We start from the raw sequence: 23,287 nt of genomic DNA on the forward strand, positions 1-23,287 counted from the left end.
AGATGGCCAACTAGTTATAACTTGGCTACACAATATTTGTCTAGTATTACTTTGGCACATCCAACTCACTCTTATTATACTGATACAAGAGTACACAGGGTATATGCACCAGTGTCCTAGTTCGTGTACAGTGTACAGGACTTTGGTACATGCTGCACTCGACCATTGCAGGACAGTGTGATGTATATGGTATTACTGTTTGGTTGGTCGCTTATACACAGTTTACAAGCATGTCTTAACGCCTGTGAGTCTTATTAATTAGGTTATTATTAGAGAGCATTCATTGGAAATGACACATTATCAATATGAAACAGTCTAAGGTGGTGTATCGCATGTCTCACAATCTGTTTTATTTCCAGGCTGAGGAACATTCGTTACACCTTCAACACCATCCTGGTGGTGTTTATTTGGCGCATATTCATTGCCCGATCCCAGATGGCCAGAAACATCTGGTACTTTGTGGTGAGCCTCTGCTTCAAATTCCTGTCCTACTTCCAAGCTTCTTCGACCATGAGATAGTGACCGAGGGACGTGGTGGCGGGTTGCGAGGCGGAGCGACAAAAGAAATTAAGAAAAGACTGGCTGTGGATGGTGAAAGGTGCTTGTGTTCAAAGTGCTTGGAAAAGAAAAAAAAAAACAATAAAAACATCAGTCTCTGGTCTCTTTTTCATTGACACCACCAAACCATTTAACAACTCAAATACAGATGGAACTACCTGACAAGCCTGGAGTTCACAGGGGTCTGTTGGCTATCTGGATCTCTGGCATTTCATAGAAACTCAGTGCATGGATTTATTGCACCATACAGCTCCGATTCATAGCACTTGGACTAGTTGGAACAAGCCTCGTTCTGTTTATTCCCAGCATGTCCGGTCCTCCTCCTCGGCGCCAGCTTTGCTCAAGAGCAACCTTCTCTAAACCTGCTCATCTCGCATCTTTGTGCTCGCCTGGCTGTCTTCCTGCAAAACGAAGCTATGCATTGGATGATGCTGCTGCAAAAATCCCCAGCTGGTTTTGAATCAGTCCAGGCTTCAGTCGCGTCAGATGTTTTAAGTTGCAAGTGTAAGTTGTATATCTGTCATCTGAAAAGATAACTGGTTTTGCTGTTTTTCTTCCGGATTGTCTGTGGTTTGTGTCATTTTTATGCTATGGAACGTTTTTTTTTTTTTTTTTTTTTTAAAAGCAGTCTGTAAGAATCAGGGTTGTTTTGTGTTTTTGTTTTTTGTTTTTTTGTTTTTTTTCACCTGACAGCAGCGTTGGCTAGATGCTTAAACAGTTGGTTGATTTGACATTTTAAGAGGCTTATTCAGGGACCGGCGGACCTAGGGATCACTGTTTAACTCTGTCATGACCGAACACCAAGAGCGAAGCCATTTTAGCTAACACGTGACATTTGCAGCGATGGCTTGTGGAAACTGAAGTATAAACACGGGAGGGGCTTGCTTATGCTGATTTTTATGTCCCACAAAAAGAATGGCCTTTAGCCCCTCTCGCTGCTTGTGAGAAAGAAACTGTCAGCAATGATGCACCTCTGCATGTTTCTCCAGTGGACTACGGTGGCAGACTCCCTAATTACAGCAAAGCACAATGTAGATTGTACTGTAGTGGCTTTACCCAGTGCCTACAAACCAACGGTTCTTGCATCAGCAGATATCCAGCTTCTTCTTCAGTTTCCTTTTTTGTTTTAAATCACGTCTGAAAGTTATTAAGCTACACTTTTGCCAAAATGCATCTTGGCTAACTTGCTCATACCTCTGTGAAACGGTGGGGGTGAGATGGTTATTTCTTTCTTCTCGAATGCTTTGAAATTAAACGCTCTTGTACCGGTACAAATCTTGAGTTCCACACTGTTCTTTTAGTACACTACTTTTCAGGTAGCACTAATTGTAGCTCGCCAACATTGTGAAGGGTTTAAGTCGTTTTTCTTTGCAAGTGCTTGTGTGTGCATGTGTTAGAGTAACTTCGCGGGACATACTGTATTCTATTGCTGCTGTTTATAACCTCTTGGACCATTCGTTGCCATGTTAAGTCTTAAATTGTTGGAACTGAGCTAATCTGCGCACTATGTTATGTTTGTCTTTTCCCCGAGCTTTAATGAAGCAGGGTGTGACTGCGTGCTGTTTGCTTGCATCTTAGGCCATAGAGATTTCAAGCACCTACATGTTTGTCGTGCCAGAGTCACTGAGGAGTGTGATTTTATTTATTTTTTCTCCCCTTCTCCCAAATCTCACAGCATGAGTCATTTTGCATAGATCGTATGAAAGTCCAAGACTCAAACCTGAATTGTGCCTGAACTTTTGTCAAGATAATGTGAAAAGAAAGCAATCAAATCTGTTTTCTAGTTATTTTCTGTATAACTCTATTTAGGTAGACGACATATAACACAACAGATGTATTTTTATGCTGATAACATTGTGACTAGTTTACTGATAAAGAGCTAACTGAACCAACTTCAGCTGCTGTATATTTAAAAAAAAGAAAAAAAAGAATTTAACCTGTTAAAAAAATGTAAATGCAGTAGATTAAATACTGAATTTGGCTGTTACAAGTTGCTCGTCATATCACTTTGTATATACATGCACATTTTAACTTTTTCCATCACGGAATGTAGTAGACATTCAACAGCCTGACTTCATTGCTCAGCCAGATTCTCCCTGACTGAGCTCTGAAAAATTCTGTAATTGCCTGTGATTTTAATATGGGAAAAGCTGAGGGACCATGTGACGAATTCTTGCTTAACTCTGTTTCCTTGCGAGGGTGTGAAGTCTCTGGTGTGATTATGACTGTTCTTGTGTAGTGTGGTGGGGGGAGGGAGGGGAAATAAAGCGCCGCCATGTCTAATTCAGGGTTTTCTCACTTCTGATGTCAGGAACTACTGAATCCTACCAGTGGATTGTTAAAACGGGGCATTGCACACAAGCATTGAAATGATTGTAAACCTCTGAAATCACAGCTTTGAACAGTTTAGGAATTGCATTGCGTTATAGCATTATTTTGCAACAACCAGTTTTTCTTTGGGACATTTACATTTTTGTGATATAAGCTTGCTTGCAAGAATTTTATTTTTTATTTTTTTTATTTTTTGGTACATGTTAGAGGAATTTAATGTCATACAAGCAGCTTAGGGAAAAATGTTTGGTGTGCCTCTGTCCAAAACGAAATCCAGCCACCAGAGTAGTTTCTGCAGGGCCAAACCTGATTGCAGCAGAAATTTGGCAAAGAAATAATGTAACACAATGCATAACAGACGTTTGTACGTTTTGATAGAGTAGGTGATGCCAGTTTCCTTTAAGCTAAATTACATTTTGGGACTTGAGAGGTATCCATAGACTGTAGATAAAAGATGTACCCACAGTGCCAACATCCACTGACTTCTTTGAAACAGGATGTGACCATATTTGGATAAAAGGTTGAGCGGGAAAAGTGATGCTACTGCTACTAATGGCTAGATAACTTGGTAAAGTGCCAAAGGTCAAATGTTATGCTAATGTTTGGCTAGCTTAAAAACTTGGCAGAAAACTGAACACAAAAGAACGGCCACTTAAGTGCATATCTTTAAACATGATTGCAGTTTTAAAAAGTATTTTCTTCATAAGATGCCAAGTTTGGATATTGCGTTGAGCCGGCCTCAAGTGGCCATTCAAGGAACTGCAATTATTGCCATTTCTACTGTGGTTTCATTTTCCTAGCAATCTATTTCCAACAGACTCGAGATCAAAATCTCTTACGTGAAACAACTTTAGCTCTCGTAACCTGGCAGAAAAAAAAATGCAATCAAGCAGAACCCTACTTTTCATAGAGGGAAGGGACAAAAAGATTAAAATGTGTTTTCAGGGGTTTTAAAAAGACTCGATGTCCTGAGTATTTATCCCCTGCATCAAAGGAGGAGCGGTAGTTTTATTTGGCCTTTTTAAATGATCAGTTGATCGCAGGGCACGTTTAAGGTGCAGAATAAAGCTTTCATCAGTGGTTGTGAATGCATTTAAAATGATTTAGTTTCAGTGTTTGATTTTTAAAATGTGAGGTTCTTGAGGGGAGGCCTGTTTAATCGCTCCTACTTTGAGTGCAGTGATGAATATCGGCCCCACTCTACTCTCAGAAGTTGGGAAAGGGATTCTTGTCATTCATTTTAATGTGACACTCCTCAAAATATATCAATGGGTGCCTTTTGTTTGTAAACCAAAAAGAAGGAATAAACAATGTTTAATCTTCTCCTAGTTCAGAAGTTATGTTTTTCTTTTGTAGTTGAGTCATTCTGGCACACAGCTGTAAATCACATGACTGAAGCATTAGTCTCAATCTGTCCAGCTGACCTGTTTTCCTGTTTCCTGTAGTGCATTACAGATCAGCACTCCACCTCACACGCTGTATCTGGAAGCCAGATTAAAGTGGAAGCTATTAGACGGCTCCATTAAGATTCAATATGATCAGGATTATACTTCAGGGATGAGAGGATTGGCCTGTCATCATTTTTGATGGCAGTTTTCATTTTCTAGAAACCACGACTGGAAGGGCTGCATTTCTAATAAAGCTCAGAAGCCAATCATTGACGCTGCACTGTGTTAACCTTTACTTTGGTTTTAGACTTAAGAGTGTGCAGTCTTGCCACAGTTCTGAAAGCTCAGTCACACTGTGTGAGCCCGGACAGGAGTGGGTAACATGATTAATGTAAGTAAAAAGCACCTCCAGAAGAGAGGTTGTGGATGCTGGAGTCTGCATTCCAACAAGACTGCAGTCATGAGAGATTCCATCTTACCAGGTTTTATCAACATGCAGTTTGTTGCGCCACAGTTGGTGTGTATGCTTCACTAATGTCCTTTCATCAACGCTATTTCAGACCTGGTGGCGTATTGCTGGAGATCTGAGTAAGTGCAGTTATTTGGATAAGTAGTTGTCTAATTTTCTGACTCCGATTTATGATCTCAGATGTTCACAGTTCCGTCACACTCTTTGTATTGATAAAATTGGAGCACTGTAAATCTGTGGACTGGCCTAAATCCATAAGTTTTGGGACAATGACACAATGGCTTCCTTCGCTTGCATCAACTTCTCTTTGGACCTTATATTGAGTTCCCGTAAACGGCTCCCAAATTCACTTGGATCAATCCCAGATCTTTTCTGTTTTGTCTGTCCTTGAATAAAAAAGGAAAAGGTGCTGTTTGTCATATAGTTGTCAAATTAGTGTTTGAGCCTCTGAAAATGGGCCATTGTGTATAAAAATGGCTGTAATTCCTAAACATTTAATGGTGTACGTTGTTAAATCACTTGAATTAAAACTGAAAGTCTGCACTTCAATCAAAGATTAGCAAGCTACTGTGACCATAAACTGTATTTTAAAGATGGATGTTGCCATCGTTATATCAGCTTTACCAACCTCAATGTTGGTGTTTTGGAGCCAATAGTGATCTCTGAGCAAGAGGATGGAGTTATCAGCTAATTCTGCAAAGTTTGATATGCAAGCTAAATACTGCTAAGCAAGAGAATTATAAAATACTAGAAGTTTTCTCACCAAAAGTGTAGCAAAAAACTTCTTGGATGGGTTGTACAGCATCGCAGCTCCTATGTTTTTGCCAGATAATTCTGTTACAAAAGCTCAAAGTGGTCGAGGGGTTTGGTTCTTGAATTTGTGGAGGTGAGTTCAAGTAGACGGTGTCAAACATGGCCTTAATTAGGGAGTCTTACCCTTAATTTCAAGTATCTGACTGGGAGAGTAATAAAACAAATATTACATGCATACCATTATGTGGAAGAACCAGCATGGTTTCTAATTTGATTGGAATTTTTAACACTGCACATTTGCTCACATTAGTTTTGGTTATTTGCAGGTACTTAGTTAATATAGTATTCTGATATAAAGAGAACAAAGTTATATGTTTTAACTTAGTAAATGCTCTTAGAAACTGGATCCAGAATCCCACTAACAAGGCTGGGATAAACGTACACAGTGAGTTCGGGGAAAAAGCAGATGTAAACATGCAACATAGTTTGGTTTGAAAGTAGATGTACAATCCTTGTGTGAAGAATTGGCTTAATATTTGGAACACAACATTAATTTTTATTGTACTCAAGACCTGTAAACTTTACCTGTATAATCAGGCTTCTTTAAGCACAACATTTCAGGTTGGAAACAATATTAGTCTGATTGAGGTTAAAGTTTGTTTACTGAAGTGCTAAGCCTTCTGTGCCCGCATGTTAATGCTTCCTCTTTTACATAAAGAATTCATAAAGACTGAATTGCTTCCTACCAATCGGATGCTATTGTGTACAGCTACTACATATTGCTCAGACATTGATCTGGATTTATGTGTGAGGAGGGAACCTTTCATCGCTCCTCTTGTCCAGCTTTACACAAACAAGAGAAATGAAGACAATGATCCGTTGAAGGCTGACCTCGTTTCACGCTTCCATTTATTGTTTATGCCAATTGTTACCGACAGCACGGTATTTTACGCGTCTCTCTGCAACACCTGGCAACAGCAGCCCCGGCAACTGTGGCCAAGCAACTATGCCAAGCACTGAGTCACATCCAGCCATGTACACCCTGTGGGGTCTGGGCCACTGGGCTGCATAAACAGGAAGCAGGGGGCTTATAAGGCTTAGAGTGGGAGCCCCGAGGCAGAAAACACTCACATAAATACACACTAAACGTCTATTCCATTTTTTAATTCAGGGAATGCTGATGTGCAGGCTTTTAAACACTCGTGGTCAATAGCTGCTCATTTGTGTACTTGTTAACAAAATGGCGATTCAATCTATAAGTACTTTATGAAAGCTTTTGGAAGTGTTTTCATGTGAGTTACTTGGAAAACCCTCCGTGGGATTGCTGAGTAAAGCCGGGAAATGAGAATGTGGAAAGTTGATAGCAGGGATACTTGTGGCTATGGTTGTGCCTGTCGTCGTTGTCATGTAATTTATTGAGTTGTCATGTAATAATATGAGAAATTTGTAATCTGCAGTTCACCTCAAATCTGTGGAGCTTTTTAACGTCTTTCAGCTCGTCGTCGTGGTTCCGTGGCCTGCAATGCTACTTTTTATGATTTAGGCCATGGACCGTACAAAAGATGGACGTCGCTACCCACTGGTTTGTGAACTCCTGTTTAAAAACCCTGAGATGAGTGTCGCCATCTTGGTGTGATGAGTGAGGGTCGATTCTGATGGTGATATCCTGCACAATCCACCTTTTTTGACTCTCAAGGCCTTCAGGACACGTAAAATCCATGTGAATCTTTCGTGCATTAAAAATGTTTTTCGGATTATTCATAATGCAGCCGCTCACACCAAAAGTATACTCAGAACCAAGCTCGATTCTTCTGATTTTTCAGATACAACAGATCTAACTAATCGGATCACTGAATTTGGCAACAAGCGAGCTCGTACCTCAAATCGCACAGCGGTAGAGATTACACAGCGAGATGGAAATAGTAACCTCAGACACAACAAAACAGGATGTTGCTTGATGTTGACATAATTTTATTTTTACAGTGCATTTGGTGTGTGTACACATTACACAACGAGGTCAGATATGGAAGATTCAACATGTTATGTCATTTTTTCATCACACATACGATGTGTAACGGCCTTTAGAATGATCAAAACTTGCAAAATGGATTTAATGTTTTATTCAGTATAAGTAATTTACTACATCAATAAACTCACTCTGTAGAAACCACAATTCTTTTTGCAACCACAGACATCAACCTCTGGTGGAGTTCAAAGAGATGCAGGTTTAAGGCACTTGCGCTTCACTTTAGGATCTGAGAATTAAGTGGATCTTTTATGCCGTCTGTGCTTTATATGGTCAGCAAATCTGGTTACAAAGTTAGCATGAAGCTGGACTTGGTGGAGCCCAAAGCAGAGCCAGAAGAGAGGATATATAAATATATTAACCTAATAGATTATTATGCTCATACCTGCACACTCATGTCTTCCTGGCTGTTAATGAAACAATATGAGCAGCTTTTGATGAAAATCTGTTTTTACTTGTAACCCACTGGTTTTAGTTGGAACAATGTATTTCTTAAAATATCTACAGTACACTTTCCTTTTGGGAATACTCTACTGATACTGCTACTTTGCTGATATGCCACACTCGGTGTGTATCTAATTTTCACCTCTCAGAGCAGAATACTCCTCTGCACTTCTCAGTCATTTGCAAATGTAACTGGGAGAGGAAACTCTCATGTTGAGGTATTTTTTTTGTAGCACAGGTTAAGAAAAAGAGAAACGTTCTCACAGTGCTGCTTTCTGGTAAGTAAAATAACTTTTCAGCTGCCTGTTGTCGTTTTTGTTATCACAAAGTGACAAATGCGATCAGGACTTGTTATTTTTAAGCTTTTACAACACATTTCTTGACCAAGCAATACAGTAAGTGGTGTTAATCTAATATCCAATAAAACAAACATCTCTGAAAATGAGATTTGTGTGAAATTTTAAAAATGTAAATATTTTTCTGAATGTCAGATGATTCAGAGGACTCCTTCACAGAGGCTGCAGCTTTGGAAGATTTTGTCGTTTTATTTCTCTGCTTTCCCCGTTTTCCTCCCTTTCTGGCTGCTTTTACGTCAGCACTTCTTTTCACACAGGCTGTGCGGCAGTAAGTGTGCTCTCTGTCCTTTTGTGCGTGTTTTATGACTGTTTCTCCCCCTTGAAGGCTTTACAGCTGCTGCCCTGTTTTTGAGCCACCAATAACACTCTGCACACCTCACCACAGCTGACCTTGAGATGATAAACACTTTCACCACTTTTCTCCAACTAATTTTTACTGCGACATTTGAACTCACCAATCACCATCACGGCCAGCCTTTACTGGTTTGTTTGTGAGTATACCCTCACATCACACTAGTCCTTATAAACCTTTTTGTCTGCCCAGTATGAGACCTTTTCTCCATGCTCGGGTTATGATGAGGACCACCGCCGCTCTGCTCTCTCTGTATTTTTGGGTAAACACTGACATCCATGCTGCTCAAACAGGTGAGTAATAGGATGGGTGCTGAAAAAAGGAACACACAACCTTTCATGTCTTAAAATGACACAGAGCTGAGGGAAAATGTTGTCAGTGGTCTCAAAAGTATTGATGCTTTCTGTTAGGTTCGAAATGTGGAATTTCTCAAGTGTGGAACCTGACGGTTTCCTCTCTGAGGGTGGTAGGAGGAACTGAAGCCATGTACGGATCACACCCGTGGTTGGTCAGTTATTTAGTTCTTCTTTCAGGTTTCTCTCTTTCTTTCTTTTCTTTAGCTTAGCTGTCTGATCTGACTGCTATTTTGCTTATCTTTAAAGATGCATATCAGTGGTTAAAGTTATTGTTGAACTTTCCTTTCTTGTTCACCCCTGATGGTTATCAGCGGCCATGCAGGCTCACCACGTATTCTGTCCTCCACAAACATGACATGGTTGCTCATGCTGGTATTTCCTGAGGATCACTCAATGACAAAGAGATGGGAGTAACCTTTTACACTATGAACCAAAAAGGACAGCTCCGTGGAATTTTGTGGATAAATTGCTTCGTTGCTCAATTGCTCGGTTTAACCCCTTTAATGCCTAGTATATCATATTTGACACATACAAACTTTTGAAAGTTTTTTTTAAAACTTCTAAATCATCCGTGTGTTTTTCCCCTAGAAAAATGTAAATAAATCACACACACAAAAATATAAAGTATGTAGCAAACAAAATACGAATTGAAACTTGTTTCTTTTTTTTAATTATCAAAAGGTTCAATAAATGCTTCACTTTCAAAAATATATATATTTCTCTGGTTATTATTTAATGTTTCAGGCTTTAAAGGGTTGCTATTAAAAAAAAAAAAAAAAAACCTTATTCAGCACCGCAGTCCTGCAATATGAGAGACTGCAACTTTGCTCATCATTTTAAACATTTAAACTTCACACATCTGCTGCATTTTACATGAATCTTGCATTCATGGGTCTGCATGAAAAAAGTGTCATTTTTAAGGCTGGCATAGCAAACACAAAGAAAAGGGTAAACCAGCCTTTTCTTTTAGTGACAAACTGACTCATGCTGTTGGCTCTGCTTAATCTTCTTATGGATCGTCTGTCCTCAGGTTTCCCTCCAGAACAGGGGCTCTCATTTCTGTGGAGGATCCATCTTGAGTGACTGCTGGATAATGACTGCTGCACACTGCTTCACATCTTTGTCAAAGTATAAAGCGTTATGTCGCTGACACGACTTATAATTGAGCAGAATTGAATTAACATTTTATCTAACGGGAATAAATGATAAGCTTTGAATGTTCTCTCTAGAGAGTTTCTCAGTGGTGTGAGAGTCCTTGTTGGAGAGTTTGACCAGAGAGTACACGATGAGGAGGAGCAAGTCTTTCTGGTCAAGTCTGTCTCAGTCCATGAAAAGTACAACCCTGCTCTGCCGATGAACTATGACATAGCTCTCATAGAGCTGAACCAACGCATCCAGATGGGCAAGTTTTCTGTTCGCATTGGTTCAAAATCAAATAACGTGTCATACTGATCACTGTGTTCGACTCAGAGACTCAAACAAGTGCCTTAAACCTGCATTTTGGGTCATATTGAGTAAAAAATCAAGTCTACTGTGTGAATTCCAGTCCAGTTCCGCTCATTTGCCGATGATTTGCAATTGAGTCGATCAGCATGTTTTCTCAGATCCACACCTCATCTGTCACATCTGGTTTCAAGACATCAATATGGTAAAGGAGAAAATGTTATTACAGAAAGCTATGTGGCTACAAATGGAGCAAATCAACTATAAAAATAGAATTATATCTTTTGTATCAACTCTTTCTATCAAATTTTAAAAAAAACAAACCAATTTCTTCTGGATTATTTCACAAGAACCGGGTATCTGAATCTAGGTGGGAGGTCTCTGTTACATTAGAAGTTTTCTGACAGCACTGAATTTTTAAGTTTGAAATGCTGGGATGGTGTGGCTACATGGTGCATGGTTAACACATTCACTTAACATGTGACTACTCGTTGTTTGAGACAAATTCCTCAAGAGTTGTGAGGAAGATCGTCCGACCAATCAGATATGCAGATTTGCTGCGGTGACCCTTTGCAAAGAAGGGAGCAGCAGACTGAAGGTCAGTGCAGTTTTAACATGTAATGGCTCTAAGATGTTCCTTCAGATCCTCAGAGCACAGTGATGTGTATGCAGTCTGCATGCTTGCTTGAAGCATCATAGCTCGTCACAGGACACACATAGCTCACATGCAAGCAAGTACAACTTACAGATTCTTTGTCAGGTTCAACAATGACAAAAGTCACACAAGGACACTGCTGAGAATAACATTCAAGCATGATGCAATGATGTGAAAACAGAAACAAGGAATGTTGTGTTTCTGTTGTGTTTTGTACTTTCGGGCCACCATGGTTTTTAATTTGACCTGATGTGACTTTTTCAACAGGAGCTCGTGTCCAGCCGATATGTCTGCCTTTACCTAATGACAATATCCTTCCTCAGACCGCTTGCATGACGGCTGGATGGGGGAGGATAAAGGAACGTATGTCGTTTTTCTGACTTTTAAATATTGTTAAATTAGACTGGAGCTTTTTAATCTATTCCAATCTATGTAACTGTTTCTTAGGGGGTCATCTTCCTATGGTTCTGAGAGAGGTGCATTTGGATTTGGTTGACCGAGCCAAATGTAAATATGTCCTCCAAACTCTTAAAGGTTCTATGATGAACCAGAGACTCGTCCGGCCTCAGCCGAGCATGACAGTTCTGTGTGCCGGCCCAGAGACAGGAGGGAGGGATGCCTGTCAGGTATTAAAAATCTTTTCATTATCTATAACTTCAGATTTTTTCTCCATCCTCACAGATGCTCTATTTACAGCACAATTCAGTGCCGTAAATCAGTCATTCTATCCCACTGAGCTTTAAATAATTGACTCATCCCTTGACCCACGACTTCATCCTCTGTCCAGGGAGACTCAGGAGGTCCTTTGGTGTGTCCAGCAGGGTCAGAAGGTCATCGCTGGGTGGCGCTGGGCGTGACTTCCTGGGGTAAAGGATGTGGTAGGAGCTGGGGAAACAACAGCAGCCGCCCCCCTTCCAAACGAGGTTCTCCGGGGATTTTCACTGACGTCAGGCTGCTGCTGCCTTGGATCAAGCGTAAATTGAGAGAGGGTAGGTTTTGATACAGCATATACAGCATATTTGCTTCTAAAGAGTGTGATAGACATGGTGTGTCACATGATAACCATATATGGAGGTAGTACAGTGCTGCTACAAAGTGGCTATTACACCCTGAGATCCATCTGATAACATCTGAATGTCACTTTGTAGTTTAGTCAGGGACAAACTTAAAAAGTAGCTAAAGCTTGTAGAAACATATTGCAGTAAATATGCCTCCACCCACATATCAAGGTGGTGAGAAACCTGTTTTCCTAACCTTTAAAGTGCTGCTTGACCATCAAAATGTGATGTAACAGACAGGAATGTAAACAATGTCTGTTTGTTGAAATATCAGGAGATGAAGGTAAAGATTCTTTGTTTCCTCATCAGCAATCGATTCAAATATGTTCTTAAAAAACAGACCTTCATGACGTAATATACAAACACACTTGCCTTTGTGACATTCCTTTAACTAATCGCCCAGCTTTCTAAGTGTTGTGAGTACAGTACTGTGAAAAAGCATTGAGTCACCTTTCCTTTCTTTATACTTTGCTTCCAAGGAGCCCGACTTACTTGTAACTGTTTTTAAAGAGCAGTCTTAATAGCTGTCCCAGCTCTCTGAAGGCCTTTCCAAGTCTTCCTTTTATACAGTGACTTCTTTGTCACTCATTTTCATTTCGGCCCTCGTATCGGACCCTTATCAGAGCAGTGCTTCTTTCCTCTGAAGAAAACCACTTAACACTGTCTAAACACAACAGATAACTCAAATAAACAATAAACAAAAGTTAAGATGTATCTGATACTTTGTTACTACTGTTTGTCACAAAAATGTCTCATTTCTTGCCTTTCTGTAGTTGGATCTATGAAAACAATAACATATTATTCCTATTTTCCAAGCAGAATATGAAGAAATGAGGGTTTCCTCAGGACTTTTGTACAGTAGACGCATAGCATCTTGTATGTGTCATCCCTGTATGATGACGTTAGCTTTCACACAGTGTGTGATGCACAAACATGAGCAGCAGATTGTCTGCAGTTCATTTAGCAGCTGCTGCTGTTATTAATATTTAACGTGAAAGCTGTTGCTTCTCCATATGGGGCCACTTTGTGGATCCCAACAAAGACAACTTTTGAGGCTGAGCTTTATCAAAGCATGCTGGACTTAATCTGATGCTGTCATCATGGTTAGAACAGATTTTTATTATTATTTTTATGAGAAGAAAAGGTTACAAAAACCACGTCTGTAGGCATTTTTGAATTGTTTAAACTCAGCAGTGTCATTCTGAAAATTAGGAGAAAAAACATTTTGTATTGAATAAATATGAATTAACTAATTAGAACATTTTAGATTACGTTAATCTGCGGTTTAACTCTGTGGGGTTTTGTCCACAGTTCCTCCAGAAACAAATATTCTGATGACAGATGAAGTTCTTCCATCTATATTTATGTTCTCTCTTTCATCTTTCTACTTCTTTCAGCTGAGCACCAGCAGCAGACAACGGTTTCATCAAGTGAGTTGTCTTTCCACTCATTACACCAACTCTTGTTCATCTATATTTCATAATGTGCTCATGCTTCTTTGATGTTTGCGTGTGTCTCAGGACTCTGCAGTGTGAGAGATGGGCCTGTGTCTGACATTAACGGGGTAATCAAAAATCCCAGGCTCCATGGCGATCGCTATGACAACAACCAGTGAGTGACACGTCAGAGAAGAACTAAGCGGCGGTGCTAACTGCCTGCTCAGTCAGAATCAGTGTAGTCAAGAGAACACTGTAAATCCATCTGTAGTGATTTATATTTGAGGCCATTTACGTGCATAAATTTAAAAGATGGCAGAGAGAGCAACAACCAGTCCATGCAACAGATGCGATATCAATTGATTTCGATGCAGACTGAATGGACAAGCTGGGGTGGAGGTGGGTTATGAGGTGGCTTACAGATGTGCAGCCTAAAGCAAATGAATCAGATGTGCTGATATGAGCAGTCACTGAGATCAGCCGATGTGCCAGAAGCTGCCTGAGCTAACGCCATGCTTAATAAGATAACTGGCAATCAATATTTCCTATAATTCTGTGAGGATGAGAAACTCTAAAAAACTAACATTTGACTTTTAGCTCAGGATTATATGGATGTAAAGAAGGGAAATACAGTGCCCTGGTTAAACTGTTCATGCCTTCCCACAGGTTGTGTTTGTGGAGCATCAGCGTTCCTCCAGGTTATAGTATTCTGCTGGAGTTCGATCTTTTTGACTTGGAGAACGACTCGTACTGTCGGTATGATCGACTCACTGTTTCAGTAGGAAGCCATCGGCCTGTTGGTGAGTTTCAAACACCTTCATTTCAGCTTACAGTGCACTGACTCACAATCATTTCCTGGCTAACCTCAACAATAACAACTAGTTTGTATGTTGTGGGAATCGCAGAGTCTCACAATACTATCATTATATGTAGTCTATTGTAGTAATGTAATGAAAAATATCAATATATGTGCAACTGAAAAAGAAAAAGCCAGTTATTGAGCTTCTGTTCAGTTCACCTTCATTCATTTAATACGAGCAACCATGGGGGTCATGAAGTAATGACTCTCCTAACTCTTTCCCACTTGGAGCCCGATTGGAGGAGTTGTGAAATGTCATCTTTATGGGTGAAAGAATTCAGATACTGTAAGGGAAAGGAATCCAATACACCAGCTTATACTGTACTAAAGATGCATCAGAGCCAGCCTGGACCTCTGGGGATGGCTGTGTTAAAGGACATGTGAAACATTTCTAAAAATACATTCTTATATATCACGTCTTTGAAATGAGAAGTAATATTTCTGATATGTCTGGGCTTCATGCAGAAGTGCCCACAATGGCAACCTCAAACCGCGATGTTAAAATACCTTTAGAAAACATGTTGGTGAACAAAATAATGTGGTCTCCCCTTTTGTAACAACTCTGTTTTTACACCTCATCCATTTGGATGCAGGTGAGGCTTAAAATTAGAAGCGCAGCCACACTGAGTGACATGTGATGACACATGCAGCTGTAGCTCATGGCTCTCTGCTGGGCTTCAGTTTCACTAAGTCACTTAATGGATTTTTTTTTTTTTTTTAAATTATCTTCCAAATAACATGACCTGCTATTTGGCACAGACCTAAGAAAATTGTGCGTCTGTTCTGGTAAGTTAGCCTGTTACAAATACTAAGTAGCAGATGTGGATGTTGCACCCATTGCCAGTAGGAGCTGATAACTCAGCACTCCACCCTCTCCGCTTCAAATGTGGTCACTTGTGGCTTAAAAAGAAGTGAATATGGTTGCTAAACCACTATGAGGCTTCAAACAGAGCCCACCAACCCAGTGATTGGTATTGTGGAGGCTATGCCCATCTTTTATATACAGGGTATGTTCCTATTGCCAGTTCAAATAATTTACAAATGGCTGTAAGAGGTAGCAGTTTTTCTGTGTCTTGGCTGTGAGTTAAAACTGTGCCGGGGTCAGGATGTGGTTGGCCTACATAATATATCTTATCGTAAACAGCTTGGCTGAAAACATGAAGCTTCCCACAGCTTTGACGGTGTATCTAATTCTTTCTTTCACATGAATTGATGAATGTAGGATTAGGATTTTCTGTAGGATTTTTTTTGATGACCATGCAGCTAAATGTTGCTGGTAAGCACAGGTTTAGTCTTTGCAAAACACTGAATGACACCCCGAACGCACACACTGACAACGAGAGAATCTTGTTCATGGAATACATATCAAGAAAAGTGTGTGTAAATATCTAAACGTCTTCATGTGCCTCTGTGTTTCAGGGATATTCTGTGGAAGTGTGCTGCCCGGCCCAGTTCTTCTAAATAATTCCCACAATGCCACACTTCTCTTTTCCTCTGATGTTAGCAGAGCAGGAAGTGGCTTTGTAATTAGGCACCATGCGGTCAAAGGACACTCTCATCCTGGTGGGAAATACAACATACACTGCAAACATACACGAGCGCATTGTGCAATCCAGATTATACACTATACAGCTGGCAGAGTGATGCACGCACTGCGTACTCAGCTCATACACAATTTTAGCTTCTGCTGTGTCTGTGGGTTGTGGTTTTTGTAACAAACAGCAAATTATGCAGGTGGATGCTGCTTGAGACACCAACAGGCTAACTGAGGACTCTAAAAAATACACACACGCTCTAGGTTTAAAAACAGCACATTTGTGCATTTGTGTGCAGATGAGTGTTTTTAAATGTTTTAAACTGAACTGTCTAATGTAAGCGTGTGTGTGTGTGTGTGTTTGTGTGTGTGTGTGTGTGTGTGTGTGCGTGTGTGTGTGTGTGTGTGTGTGTGTGTGTGTGCGCGCACTCAGGATGTGGAACACTTGTTCTGGTTGACGATAAGGCTTCTATACACAGTCCAAATCACCCACAAGCCTACAGTAATGACTGTGTCCTCCACTGGGTAATCCATGCTCCTCTGGGTCATGTGGTTAAGGTGAGCTGCACAACTTACCTACCTGGTATTCTTCTTAAGGTATTATTAGGACATGTGTGATTAGAAGCTGGTTGATTTCTATATTTTCAGCTGGAGTTTACTGATTTTGACCTGGAGGAGTCGGAGAGATGCTTGTATGATTCCCTCACTGTCCTGGGAGATGTTGAAGGAACAGAGGAGATTGGTAGGATGGATACATCAAATCAGAATTCATCTTTTTATACCTGTATCACTCAGTATCTTGTTGCATTTCTTTGTTTAGCCTTGCTGTGTGGCGGCAGTATCCCTCCTCCTGTCCTTTCCTACCACAGCACCATGGTGCTTCGGTTTACGTCGGACAGCAGCATCGCTCGTAGGGGTTTCAGGGCTACACTGACATTCATCAGCATTACAGGTACCCCACTGCACGTGTGTTTCCCACCACTGAGTAACTACTAACATACCAAAGGTCTAGTGATATGGGTTTAGTGGATTAGTGATGGGTTAAATGTAGCCGGCCCGCAGACCATATCAGTGCCCCATCTTATTTCCCTGTAAAAGTAAAAGATGTTATGAACTCTGTCCCACTGGAGGCCACTCCACTTACATGTGCAGACTAACATGTTACAGTTATTGTCTGTGAATATGATTTTTTTCCTTCATTCAGTAATATGAGTCTATTAGTAAATAGTAATACCAATGATTGTAAGCCAGCCCAATAATCTGTTGTCTTTACAAAATTTGTGGAGCTTTGTTTAATTTAATACTTTAAATGTTGTGTAATTATCTTAATCTACCGTATCCTAGTGAGCATGAGCCTCTGAAAAATGCTGGCCAACAAGAATAAACAAACCTTTACTTTTAAAACAATATATATCACACGTTCCCTTATATTCTTTTATGCCTGCACACTTGAGTTGATGATGGCTGCACTTAAAAATTACCTTTCATTAAATCCAAGTCTGGCAGGTCAGCTGATGAGCTCAGTGCCATCTCCCACCCTTTCATTACACATGAAACTTTATCAGTTGTTATATTTCTCGTCTGTTCGGTGCTCGAGTCCTGTTGCCCTGCTCTCTGACGTCTCAGGCCAAGAGTAGAGCCATGTCCCCAAATACAAATATCAAAATTACAAATTGGAGACATTATTTTCTAACTATGGTGTTCCAAATGTAACTGGAATGAAGTTTCATGACTGTGTGAAGGCAGGAATTGTGGACCCAAGAGCAAACTTGTGGAGGCAAAAGTGAACTTAAAACTACTCAGCTTTATTGCTCGACAGCAGGCAAAACAGAAAACTGGCAAAGTAACTAAACTAAACAAGCAAACAGGCGGGCAGACAAAACGCACAGTGGGGAATGACGCGACAACGAGCAGGGAGAGACGCAGACACTAAATACAAGAAGTGAACAGGACTGAGAGGAAACAGCTGGGAGACAGGGCTGACACTCATTACACAGACGAGAAGGAGGAACACAGACCTTCAAAGTAAAACAGGAAACTCAACACATATGCAGAGACAGACTCAGAACAGGAACAGAGGGAGTACAGAACCGAAACCTACCAAACAGCAAATCTTAACAAAAGACATAACCAGAATAAACGAGAACAAAAGTTAATATAAACAAACACAAAACACAGAGTCATCAGACTCAGGACATAAAGTTAAAAAGTAAAACCTATAAAGGTAATAATTACCCATGAAAGTATGATACAAATCTTGTTGCATTTTTCTGCAGACCTTCAGAACCAAAAGAGGACAGATGTTGAGGATCTGCCAGATGTTTTGACAACTTTTGGTTGGTGCTTTGCTCTTTTTTTTTTTTTTGTCTTTAATGTGTTTTTTCTTTGTTAATTAAGAAATAAGGAACAGTGACAGTGGCCGGTCTGTCCGTGCTGCTCAGGAGTTCCTGAGCAAGGCATTAAATATTGAGCTGCTGCAGTGGAGCTGCTCGCTGGTCAGGAGTGGAATGAGTGAATGAATTAATGAATGAATGGTATTTGCCAACTCCAAGTGTTGAGCTTATCCACCGGTGGTGTTATGGGCCCAGCAAAGCTGTGTCATTGGCATTTAGAATGGCAGTAAGACATTTAACACTGGCGTCACCGCTTACAATGTGAGAAACAACAGTTTGTATAAAGCAGGCTGATGAACACATTTCCAAAAGACTGTTCAGCTTTATATGTTATCTGTTTCATGAATTTGTCAAACACAGTATTACTTTTTTTCAAACAGTCTTCTTGTAGGGCCGAGATAACTGAACTATTTTTTAAATCTTTGTAACAGATGATATTGTTTCATGAATTCCCTCCTGTATTTTCCAAGAAATACTCTGTAAAAACTAAATATCTGAGTGCAAGCTGTTCCAAAAATGATACAGAAATGGCTTTCAGTTTCTGACTGAGTTCATACCCTGTAGAGCTCTGAGGGTTTCCTGTGAGCTGCTGTTAAAGAGCATTAGACCTTTGGCATTACTACTAGTATGTGGGTGCAACATATCAGTTTTCAGAATCAAATCCACTAGTCTTGATGTAATGCGTCCTCTGAGAAGAGACACGTGCATTCATCACATACAGTATATGCTAGTCATTTAGTCGAGCTTTCCATGTTTAATGACTCTACTGTGCACTGCAGAGAGACAGAGTCCCTTGGCAGGCTGCCCCTCATGACAACAGCACCTGAGAAACAGGTAGTTCCACCTGTGTCTGTGTGTGCATGCGTGTGTGTGTGTGTGTGCGTGTGTGTGTGTGCGTGTGTGTGTGCGTGGTTCCACCTTCACCTCTCTCACTGTCTCGCTTCTCAGTGTTTTTTTTAATCCTTTGAATTGGGATTCAGATCTGTTATGACCTTTTATTTTAATTGAAAACATTTTGTAATTTTTTTCTGATCTGTTCTGTTTTTCATCAGCTCTCTGTCTAAACCTGTTAGTTGTCTTTGCATGTCTGCCGGGTTAACCGCCAACCACACCCAGTACCTGTGAGACCATGGTGTTGCTTTGCTGTTGCTTTTTCCCAACTGAACCTCATCTTCCCAGTTCTGAGAAAGTAGAAGCTCCACCCCGTTTCAAAGACTTTGATTAAATGAAATGACTCAGGATGAATGTAGGTGGCAGGTGTGTTTGAATGTTTGACGGTTTTCAACGATGCACATGAAGCAAGAAGTAAAAACTGATCAGTCACATTTTCAGGTTTTAGCCTCTAAAATTTTATGAAATTTATATTTTCTGTGATTTACCATCACTTCTCAAAGCATGTTGTTTATTTAATGATGTCAGGACTGAAGCCCGACTACTATTGGATGGAGATCTGGCGGCTGTTGAGGCCAGTTTGATGCTAGTTTGATTTGTCATGTTCAAGAAACCAGTTTGAGCTCATTTAAGCTTCTGACATGTTATTGTTGGACGTCCTCATCAGAAGATGGTCACACTTTGGTCATAAAGGGATGGACACGGTCAGCAGCAATGCTCGGGTAGGCTGTGGAGTTTGAACGACACTCAGTTGGTACCAAGGGTCCCTCGCACTATTACACCACCACCAACGTGAACTGTTGATACAGTTTGCAGGTGGATCAATGTTTCCACATTTTTATGCCAAATTCTGATGCAAACAGCCAAACGTTGCAGCAGAAATTGATACTCATCAGACCAGTGAAAGTTTTTCTTTTATTACAATCTTGTATTGTCTAGATTTGGTGAGCTTGTGTTAATTATAGCCTCAGTTTCCTTTTCTTAGTTAGGTACAGGAGAGGTACCAGGTGGTCTTCTGCTGCTGCAGCCCATCTGCTTCAAAGTTTGTGTTCAGAAGTGCTCTTCTGCATGCCTTGGTTGTAACAAGTGGTTATTTGAGCTATCATCAATACATCATTTTAGCTGAGAGAACTCCCACTCGCTGGATTTTTACTTTGTTCCTGTATTTTTCAGACTATCCTGTGTAAACCCTACAGATGATTATGTCAGAAAATCCCAGTAGGTCAGCAGTTTGTGAAATACTCAGACCAGCCAGTCTGGAATCACCAGCTGTGCCACATTCAGACTCACTTGAATCACCTCTCTTCCCCATTCTGATGCTCAGTTTGTGCTTCAGCAGGTCGTCTTGATCACGTCTATATGCCTAAATGCATTTAGTGATTGGCTGATTAGATATTTGTGTTGATGTGCAGCTGACCTAACAAAATGAGGGGCGGGTGTATATTTTACCAAAAAAAAGGTCATAGCTATTTGTCTTTCAATCACAAATCCATTAATTACATTAAGAAAATTAGACCGGTTCAGGGCTTTCTCTTTTACCAGGCTGTCTGGGTGCTTGTAAACACAACAGGCGCTGGGCAGAGATAAACATCACATGATGCAACAGCACACCACTGTTATGGCCTCATAGCCTCCCTGTTTCCCCCAAAGATTATTTTTAGATTCATTTCACAATATTTAACTGATTTGATATTAAAAGAGGGTGATGAGTAACCTGCAGTGATAACCTGCAGTGATAGCGTTTGACTTTAAAATGTTAAGCATTTGAGATGCATCTTTTGGTTTTCATGCTTCTCTTTGTGCTGCTTTGTGTTTTATATATATATTTTCACATGCTGAGTATTGAGAGTACCTAAAATATTTTTAGTTAACCCATCATCAACCATCGTCCTCAACAGGAAGCATGAAAAGGATTCACGTGATCAGCGAATCAAACTTTTTTTCTAGACACAAGTCTTGGTTCAGACCGCCTGACTGAGGCGGCTGTGCAAATGTGTGGGTACAGAGCGCCCTCTAGTGATATTTTATGGGTACTGGAGGTAAAGCAGTTTTAAAAAAAGTTGCTGTTGCTAAATACCATTTCTGATTCGGCATTTGCCATTTAAATTGCTTTAATATTTGCAAATGTAAAAAAACAAACAAAAAAAACCCATCTCTAGTACTTTTTTATTTTCTGTGCACACAGGCGCAGTTTTCAGGAAACGTGCAGATCATCTCAAACAAACCCGTTTTGCTGGCGTTTCTTGATAACTGTGAAGGTTATTATCCTCCTTGGTATATACTGTAAAATAAGCTGCAGTGAGTCAAGCTTTTATTAGTGATTATTATCAGGTGTTAGCCAAAACTTTTTTTAAGACATGAACACAACTGATACAACAAGAGTTATATCAGTTCCATTTCAAAATATAATGCACAGATTTATTAATGCAGGATCTATTGTTTAGACGAGGGGTGTCAAACATGAGGCTCCTGAATCAAAGACTCCAATCCAGCCCGAAGGGTGGCTTTGGAAAATGTGAGTTAGGACTTTTTACAATTTTACAAGTTTAACAGCGTTTCCTATTGATAACGATCTCGTCATGGCCATTCACAATACACCAGAGTAATTAAACAATAGATTTGTGTAATTTTACACATTTTCTTCTTACAAATTAGGCCCAGAGTCATGCTGACAGATTTCTTTCATTTATTACTGCACTGTTTCTTTATCACGTAGAAAAACTGAGATATAATGTCAAAATTGTGTTTCTGTGTCTCAGAGACTGAATGTGTAGTTTAACTTCTTTACAGTGATGGAAACTCGAGTCCAAAATTGGAGTAAAATGGTTTGACATTCCAGGCTTAGTTATATTCATGTAGTATTTTGCTTTCACATTATCCCACAATTACATAATGAGATTACGACTGGTTCACATAAATCTTTTTTAATTTAACATCTGTGTTGCAGAACTAGTTGTGCAGCAGTACAGAACCAGAGCCCTGCCTCACCGGGCCGATGTGGACCATGACGCCTCAGAGGATGTTACCTTAAATGTGGACCGGAGTGTAGATGAAGATTACAGTAGGGAATCATCAGAGCTGGCACAGTAACCTGCAGGAAGGAGGCTACCTGTTAAATTCTGCTGTCTTTAAGTCTGCTGCTGCTGCTTGGGAATGCAAAAACGGGAGTTTTCAATCGCTTGTCTGTTACTTGTTGCTGTTTCCTAGAATGCTTGCTCTCCAGTTTTCAACATACTGATAGTTCAAGAACCACACTGGTAGTTTAGTTTAGTCATTTTTGTTACAGAAACCTCAGGATATTCCTCGCACCATTTTGTCATCTTGCTATTTTCTTACCCTGAAGTTATGCTCAAGTATTAAAGACTGTATTAAAAATCTGCCTCATAATTTTTTGCAGCGATTTGGTCAACATTTGTTGCTTTTAAATCATTTGACTTGACACAGAGACACAGAGTGCATTATTCTACCCCGTGCTATGTTTTTATCAGTGTTGGTGACTGTGACTAAACAAAATGATTAAAATGCTGCAACTGTTACTGGGTACAAATAAAATTGGCTCATCTTTTTTAGGATACTCCCAAAGACACGCAGTTGGATGTTACATTGATTTTTAGCAATTCCAACTGCCAAAAACATGATTTTTGTAAAGAATAAAATATAGTATCTAATAAAAGGAATATAGTGGCGTATAACAAAAGACCACAAAGCCAAACTCAGCTTCAATCCCAGGAGATCAACTGGACACCAGCTCAGTGCAACACCACATGAGGTGACGGGTCAGCTGGTAAAGTCTACACTCCCAACCAGCTAATCTCATACAGGATGCAGTATTTGAGCAAACCACTTTGCAACCCACCTCCACCCAGCCCAATATCATAAATGTCTGCTTTGTTTTCCCAAATATAATTTTTGTGATTGTCAATAAATATAGTCCTGACTGAGCTATACTTAAGCACAAATTCAATGAACTTGCAGCTTACGCATG

General features: G+C 40.1%; 2 protein-coding genes across 8 annotated transcripts in view; both read left to right on the top strand.

Annotated features, from left to right (window-relative positions):
* far1 (fatty acyl CoA reductase 1) overlaps positions 1-4,217 on the top strand; it is a 30,810-nt gene extending 26,593 nt beyond the window's left edge. For both annotated transcript variants that reach the window (XM_082542299.1, XM_082542300.1), the window contains exon 13: positions 360-4,217. In XM_082542299.1, coding sequence (XP_082398425.1) covers positions 360-519 — 160 coding nt within the window. In that variant the 3' untranslated portion in view covers positions 520-4,217. The remainder of the gene's footprint in view (positions 1-359) is intronic.
* A 3,727-nt stretch (positions 4,218-7,944) lies between these two features.
* On the top strand, positions 7,945-22,689 carry LOC309710277 (ovochymase-2). 6 transcript variants are annotated; one of them, XM_082539590.1, is made up of 18 exons: positions 7,945-8,247; positions 8,870-8,970; positions 9,088-9,185; positions 10,064-10,161; positions 10,263-10,435; positions 11,399-11,494; positions 11,579-11,757; positions 11,919-12,120; positions 13,587-13,619; positions 13,710-13,800; positions 14,292-14,425; positions 15,904-16,047; positions 16,452-16,576; positions 16,667-16,760; positions 16,839-16,970; positions 18,295-18,354; positions 21,488-21,560; positions 22,250-22,267. In XM_082539590.1, the coding sequence occupies exons 2-17, from the start codon at positions 8,871-8,873 to the stop codon at positions 21,547-21,549; spliced, it is 1,821 nt and encodes a 606-aa protein (XP_082395716.1). In that variant the 5' UTR covers positions 7,945-8,247; position 8,870; the 3' UTR covers positions 21,550-21,560; positions 22,250-22,267. The 6 variants fall into 6 exon arrangements, with proteins under 6 accessions (XP_082395716.1, XP_082395718.1, XP_082395717.1 ...); XM_082539592.1 differs by lacking the exon at positions 21,488-21,560 and adding an exon at positions 19,191-19,245 and having other exon boundaries at positions 7,974-8,247; positions 22,250-22,354; XM_082539591.1 differs by lacking the exon at positions 21,488-21,560 and having other exon boundaries at positions 7,975-8,247; positions 11,666-11,757; positions 22,250-22,689.
* The last annotated feature ends 598 nt before the right edge of the window (positions 22,690-23,287 follow it).

This window comes from Aulonocara stuartgranti (genome assembly GCF_965226115.1).
Source record: "Aulonocara stuartgranti genome assembly, chromosome: 7".
NCBI lineage: Eukaryota > Metazoa > Chordata > Actinopteri > Cichliformes > Cichlidae > Aulonocara > Aulonocara stuartgranti.